General features: G+C 33.3%; 1 protein-coding gene across 1 annotated transcript; it reads right to left on the reverse strand.

Annotated features, from left to right (window-relative positions):
- Nucleotides 1-6,445: 6,445 nt before the first annotated feature.
- On the reverse strand, nt 6,446-6,997 carry LOC137645260 (zinc finger BED domain-containing protein 5-like). Its single transcript, XM_068378080.1, has one exon. It carries the CDS (start codon nt 6,995-6,997, stop codon nt 6,446-6,448), a length of 552 nt encoding a protein of 183 aa, XP_068234181.1.
- Nucleotides 6,998-7,398: the final 401 nt, after the last annotated feature.

A 7,398-nucleotide genomic window follows, 5' to 3' on the forward strand; every position in this document is an offset into this window, starting at 1 on the left:
CATACGCCGGGGTAAGGCCTTTGCTGTGCATATCTACGCTATGACGTCACGACCATTGCGTATGCTACTGTCAACAAGTTTTATTTAATTTAAAATAGCTCTCCCGATGTTTCGGTAAAGAAAACTTAATGTAGGAGAGAACGTTTAAGAGGTAGCTACAGTATTATTAGGAGAGAGTCAAAATTACAAAAGGAAGAAGAAGAGTGAAGAAAAATTCTTCACATACCTGGTCAGTGAATCTCTGCACCCCTGGCTCACCCCCCACCCCCCTCCCTCCTAAAACTCGACTCACACCAGGATATGCGGCTGGAGATAGGGAAGTTACGAGCCTGGGAGACTCTATCTACCACAAGCGAGGATTCCAGGGGTGGGCCAGTCAAGGGTGCATTGTACAAACTGTGCAACTAGTCAGTCAACACCCATTTGAGTACAAGGGCTGGCTTCTGTAAGGAGTGCAGGTAAAAATATTTAATTTAGGTTTAACTGGCTGTTTCATATTTCGGGTTGCGTGCGGTGGAATTGTGTGTACTGTTTTTACATATTTTTGCTTTCGAGACTAGCACAGTCTCTGGGTCACATGGGCTGCGTGTCTAACCCCATTTCAATTATTAACCATTGCAGAAGACCACATGTATAAACAACCATACTTTTTATTTTGCATTTCCTTTTATTACATTTTGTGTTTGCTTGATGTTCATATGCCCATTTCTTTAAATGTAAATTTGTGTAGTAAATCAAGATTAGGTCAATTAAACCTCGTCATATTTTTACTCCTTTTATTTCATTATGCCTATTATGAATATTTAATCTCGGGACAGTATGCCCGATATTTTGAAAGGAGTGAGTAACTTAAATAAGTGTGTTAGCAAGTGACTTAGTATTTAATCTATCTGCTTCGAAGGTAAAGATCCATATCTTTAACTTTTACTTTACTTTACATCCCTGCTCCCATTTCTTGCCATTGTCTCAATAATTACTTAACGTAGGTTTCCTGTCCAGCATCTCACTGGGGTCCCTGGGATGGAGTCAAAACAGAGCCTAAGAGTGTAGATGACCTTAGACCTGACAAAGCTAGAGTAGGCCATCAAATTACTATTATTTCACGTGTGGAGTTTTCAGGCCTCTGGACAGAGTAAAATTTCCTTTTTTTTTTTTTTTTTTTTGTATTCCGAGTAATGGTTAGTGAACTAAGTCACCAAAGTTATTAGCAGGGTGTTTGTGCCAAGAGTGATAGTGCTCCTTATCCTCCCCTGTTGATCTCTTAGGAACTGACGTAGGAAGACTTTCCTGGAGCAACAAGTTCCCACTCAACAATTTAAGTAAAAACAAATTCCCCACAGGTAAAATCTTTTTCAGCTTTTAGATATTCAGAGGTTGCAACATTCCGTAATGTGTAAGGATACTTCACTGTTCAATATTTCCCAATTTATTCAGATTCAAGGGGATGCGCCGTGTCAGTGTTCAAACCCAAGTCACTTGCCCTTTATTCATCCTTTTTTTTTTTCCTTACGTTCTCTTTCCGTTGAGCTTTGCCGTCTTACAATCTGTGACTGTGCTCAAGAATGGTTAGCATTGACATATGAACTAAAAAAACTAAACATATACAGTAACGTCTTTGCTACATTGCTAGTTCACTCTTAACCCCAAGAGCTTTATTCGCTTGATAATTATCGAGACCAAATGGCAAAATTGGAAATTTACATCATGGGGTATAGATAACAAGATTATTTTGTTGGATTTGAATCCTGATCCGAATAGTGGGTGATTTTGGAAAAAAAAAATAGCTGTAATTAGTGAGTCGTTGTTTTATTCGTGTTTGGAGGATTAGCTTCCTAAAGAATCTGTTTGCTTGAAATTGAAACTATCTTCAAAACACTAAAGAGATGGGAAACCCTCGGATGTGATGGAATAACTGTCGAGATGACAGTAGCCGAGAATGAAGTGGCTCCTAAACTATTTACAATATTATTTTGTAGAATGTGGCATGAAGAGGCAAAATCCACTGAAATGGAGTTAGGAGTATTGGTGAAAATGGCAAAAAAAAAAAAAAAAAAAAAAAAAATTACAGAGGCATCACACTTATGTCAGTTGTTATGAAAATATTTAGTATGCTTATTCTAAAGAGACTGGAGAGATAGGTTGACAGAAAGCTGAGAGATGAACAAGCAGGATTTAGAAAAGGTAGAAGTTGCACTGACAAATTTTCATTTTGAGACATATTGTACAGCAATGCATAGAATATAAAAATACACTTTTGATGGCCTTTGTGGACTAATAAAAAGAGCTTTGATGGTGTGCACTGACCAATTTTGTGGAGAGTCCTGCGTTATTATGGAATTTCTCTTAAATGTGTAAATTTGATTAAGTGTGTTCATGAGCATAGCAGTGCAAAGTTTATGTTAATGGAGTCTTATCAAATAAATTCCCAGTGAGCAGCAAAGTACTCCAAGGGAATGTGGTGTCACCTATGTTGTTTATCCTCCTCTCGGATTTTGTAATGAGTATAACAGTCTGGGATGGTGGAAAAGGATAGGATTGGATTGGTGTCAAGGATTTAGCAGAGCTGGAGTATGCTGATGATGCTGTCCTTGTTAACAGAACACCACGAGATTTGCAATGCTTGCTTACCAGAATGCATGAAATATCACACGAGGTTGGGCTGAAGATAAATAGAAGAAAGACAGAGATGATGGGAACGGAGTATGCAATGGAAGATTATATATCATTGGAAGGACAAAGGATTAATGAGGTAGAATCATTTAAGTATTTAGGAACTATGATATCCAATACAGGGTCTTTAAAATTAGAGTTTAGTGAAAGATTGAATAAAACAAATCAGACAATGGCTATTTTAAGTAAAATTTGGAAATAAAATTGCCTGAAATTCCATATAAAAATCAGACTATATATCAGTTTAGTGAGATCAGTGTTACTACTCTATGGACATGAGTCATGGTATGACAATGAAACAATCTCCAATAGATTTAGCAGATCTGAGAACAAAGCCCTCAGAAGGATATTAGGAGTTGAATGGCAGGATAAGATTAGAGATGATTTTATAATAGAGAATACTCGGGTGCCATATATGAATGAGATCATTATGAGAGGTTAGTTCACCGAACGTTCAGCTGGGCTCCACAGGGCACTAGAAGAGTTGGAAGATCCAGGCCTACATGGCTGAGGACTATGAAGCATGAATTAGGAGATGATGAATGGAAAAGTATCGCATTAAAAGCTCAAGATAGATACGACTGGCAAAATCTAACCGAGGCCCTTTGCGTCAATAGGCGTAGGGGGAGATGATGATGATGAAGGATCCGTATACCAACATTTGTCTTGCTCGATATAGTTAGATCATTATATTTTGCAGTCCTCCATATAGCTGAAGTGCTCTGTAAAAAAGAAATTGACCTGTTTGCTTCAAAATCAATCAAGATATTTTCGTTAACTGGGATAATGATAAAAGAATGAGACATATTGTATAAAACATTTAAGTGACACCACCTATTCATGGAAGCATGCTTCATAATTCAAATTTTTTCTGGTTTAAGGGAGATTATAAAAACGAAGATTGGGGGGAAATGAAATACAATTCTCCAAATGCCTTATTTCTAAGTCCAGCTAATGAATACCTTGTCTTGGCTTCACACAAATATCAAATAGTTCCAGGTTGGAATGGTCATGTGAAAGTGTTTCATGCTGCCGCTCGGAAGCGATTTCTTTTCTGGAGGGATAGTGAGAAGCTAGGATCTAATGTTGACGGGCTAAGACGAACATCAGAGGGGAAGGCCATTCATTTTAAAAATGATGAGAATGTTTGATAAATGTATGATTAAAGAATGAAAGAAAGGAACACAAATGTTAAAGAATGAAATAGGGGAACAAAATTGTTAAAGATTAAATGTCTAAAGAATGAAAGAAAGGAGCACAAATGTTAAAGCATAAAGACCTAACAAGACATGTCAGGGGATAGAGGAAGCTCAGAAAATAGAATCTAAAGATTAAGAAAAAATATTTAGGATTGCAAGGGTATCGCTCCTCAGTTGTGTGATTTATTGATTAAAAGGACAATTAAACAATTATTTTTTAGATATTTTGCTATTTGGTTTTTCCCTTTTCCCGCTTACTGCATCAGCTGTAGAAATTATAGTATAACTACTAGCTTGATAGGGCTGAGGACCTTGTATGGATGGCCATTTTTCGAACGCTCCGAACTAGAGTTTCACGGATAGTAATGTATTTTTTGATCGTTAAGCGTCCTTCTACCTGGAGTAATTCACCCGGCCAAAAGGCCTACATCCAGCACCCCATAGCTATGCTAATTCAGGTACTTGATCACTGTGAATAGAGACTATCATACAGCGTTATGCCTATTGAATCAAGATTGTAAGAACGTTGTGCATGAAATTGATAAAAAGCCAGATTGATCTACAAGCAGTGTAATTTCTCAAGATGAAGCTACCAGCAATTATACATCCATTTATAATTTGTAGCCAGGGTATTAGCGTGGGGAATAATTTTGTGCTTATACCATCTGCAAATGTATTTTTTCTGACAATTTAAGGCGAATACATCGTTCTGAAAATGAAAAGCTTGTTTTTTTTTTATATGATTTGTCAATAAAACAAATTTTGTAAAGCTTTTGCCAGAATGTAATAGCATCCTCAATTACCTCAATATAACTTATTTTCGATACGAAAAAATAAATTCTGATTGTATTCAAAGGGCTATGTAGTCATCCGTATCTATTGTATCTATCACTGATTATCTATTATGCAATATTGATAGTTTAATTTCGTTACTTATCAAACTGCCTACAATAGCCACTTCTTTATTCTACTGGTGCTATCTTTTACAAATCAACTAATAATGAATACAGTTAGAAATATTTGCTGGAACATTAACGGTTATATAATAATATTCAGGTATTGACACAATATCTTATAGGCTGTATCAAGAATAATCATTTACCTTCTATCCACACCCCGTTACACAGAAATGACTTCATTATTTCCTCAGTGTCGGACTGGCCGGGGCAAGGGTTGGTGAAAAAGGAGACTTCACTCACCCCCCCCCCCCCCCCCTTGAGAGTGTCTATTTGACCCCACCTACGAAAAATTAGTAATTGAAAAATAATGATATATATATATATATATATATATATATATATATATATATATATATATATATATATATATATATATATATATATATATATATATATATATATATATATATATATATATATATATATATATATATATATATATATATATATATATATATATATATATATATATATATATATATATATATATATATATATATATATATATATATATATATATATATATATATATATATATATATATATATATATATATATATATATATATATATATATATATATATATATATATATATATATATATATATATATATATATATATATATATATATATATATATATATATATATATATATATATATATATATATATATATATATATATATATATATATATATATATATATATATATATATATATATATATATATATATATATATATATATATATATATATATATATATATATATATATATATATATATATATATATGTGTATATATATATATATATATATATATATATATATATATATATATATATATATATATATATATATATATATATATATATATATATATATATATATCTGTGTGTCAGAGTTTTGTATTTGCATTGGATTGTTGAGACGTCAAATGATAATAAAGAATTGAAATATGGCAACTCGATTTGTAACTTTTGCATGTTTTTGCTAACAAAGACAGCCCTTTACTTTCTTTGATTGGCTGAGGTTGGAGAATGCTCCGCCTATTTCATAGTAGTAGTAAGAAGAGCAACATCTTGTCTGTTTTGTCATGGGAACACTAAAGACATCTGACGAAAGATTTCCCCTGAGTGTCTGCATTCTTTTGATTCTAACTGTACATTTTTCTTCACTAATATAACACCAATTGTATTGAAAATAATACCATCAAAACTCCTTTATAAATCGAATAATTCTGTGACAGATTTTTTATTTTCCTTTTTTCTTTTTTTCAAAGATTTTTTCTTAATTTTCTTTGTCTATATCAGCGGTTCCCAACCTTTCAAATATGGCGACCCATTTTAGAACAAGCAATCAGGAAGCGACCCCAATCCCTAAAATATTTTATATACACATTCATTTGTATGTATAACAAACTACCATATATTACAATTATTGAATTATATATTATCTATTCGTGAAGTAACTATGCATTCCGTAAATTGATGATTAATTTGAAATTTATTAATAAAAAATTCCAAAGCTGCTACAAAAATTATATAATTGCAAATCAATTCAAAATTATTCGAACGCTTACATTTACAACGTTATGTAAAGTATGTTTATGAACTGACCTTAATGAGACGGCTGGTATTGCAGTTTTTTTTCTAGCAATTCTATCCTAGGCTCCGTTGTCGATATGGCACACCTCAAGTTGTCTTCCACATTTAATTGATTTCGGCATTTGTTTTTAAGGATGAGAAATTGGGAGAAGGCTGCTTCACATAAGTAAGTTGTTGGGAACGGCAATAAATTCCTTATTGCGATTTCTGATATTACTGGGAATTTTTGGAAACATTTTGCCCAAAATTCTTGTAGTTCCAATTCACCAAACCATGATTTAGCTTCAAAATTGTTTTTCAAGTCGATGAACTCTTCTTCTGCTGGTTCAGGGACATCAGATACACTGGCATTGAAAGGGTTGATTGTAACGGAGAAAGATTTGCAACATTCATCAGCAAAATAACTTCTTATTTGAACAGTAAGATTTTCCAAATGCTCTTGTATCAAGCCATATAAGTCATCGATGTTAATTTCATTTGCCGCTTTTTCAACAAATTGGGCAAGTGTTGGGAACATGTATAATTTCTTTTGGTTAATTTTGGTGATCCAGAGTTCCAATTTCATTTTAAAAGACGATATCTTTTCAGGCAAAGATATTATCGTGCTTTCCTTACCCTGTAATCCTGTATTAATACTATTAAATATCTCAAAAATGTCGACCAGGTATGCCAGTTTGCACAACGTAAATTCATCCGTAAACAATTATTCATATTCGCTTGGGTTTTGAGAAGCGAGAAATATTTGCAGCTCTCCTCTCAAATCAAAAAATCTCTTCAACGCCTTTCCTCTCGAGAGCCACCTTACCTCTGTGTGAAAAAGTAATGCTTCATTCGATGAACCCATATCTTCACATGAAATTTTAAAGAGCCGTGTTACAAGTGGCCTTTAACGACATTTACTGCTTTAATCACTCGGTTAAGCACTTCTTTGAATGGTTCAGGTAACGTCTTGGTAGCTAATACTTG

The sequence above is a fragment of the Palaemon carinicauda genome, chromosome 8 (assembly GCF_036898095.1).
Source record: "Palaemon carinicauda isolate YSFRI2023 chromosome 8, ASM3689809v2, whole genome shotgun sequence".
Lineage (NCBI taxonomy): Eukaryota > Metazoa > Arthropoda > Malacostraca > Decapoda > Palaemonidae > Palaemon > Palaemon carinicauda.

Coding starts and splice junctions, on each gene's coding strand:
- LOC137645260 (XM_068378080.1), bottom strand. CDS start 6,997: ATGAAATTGGAACTCTGGATCACCAAAATTAACCAAAAGAAATTATAC.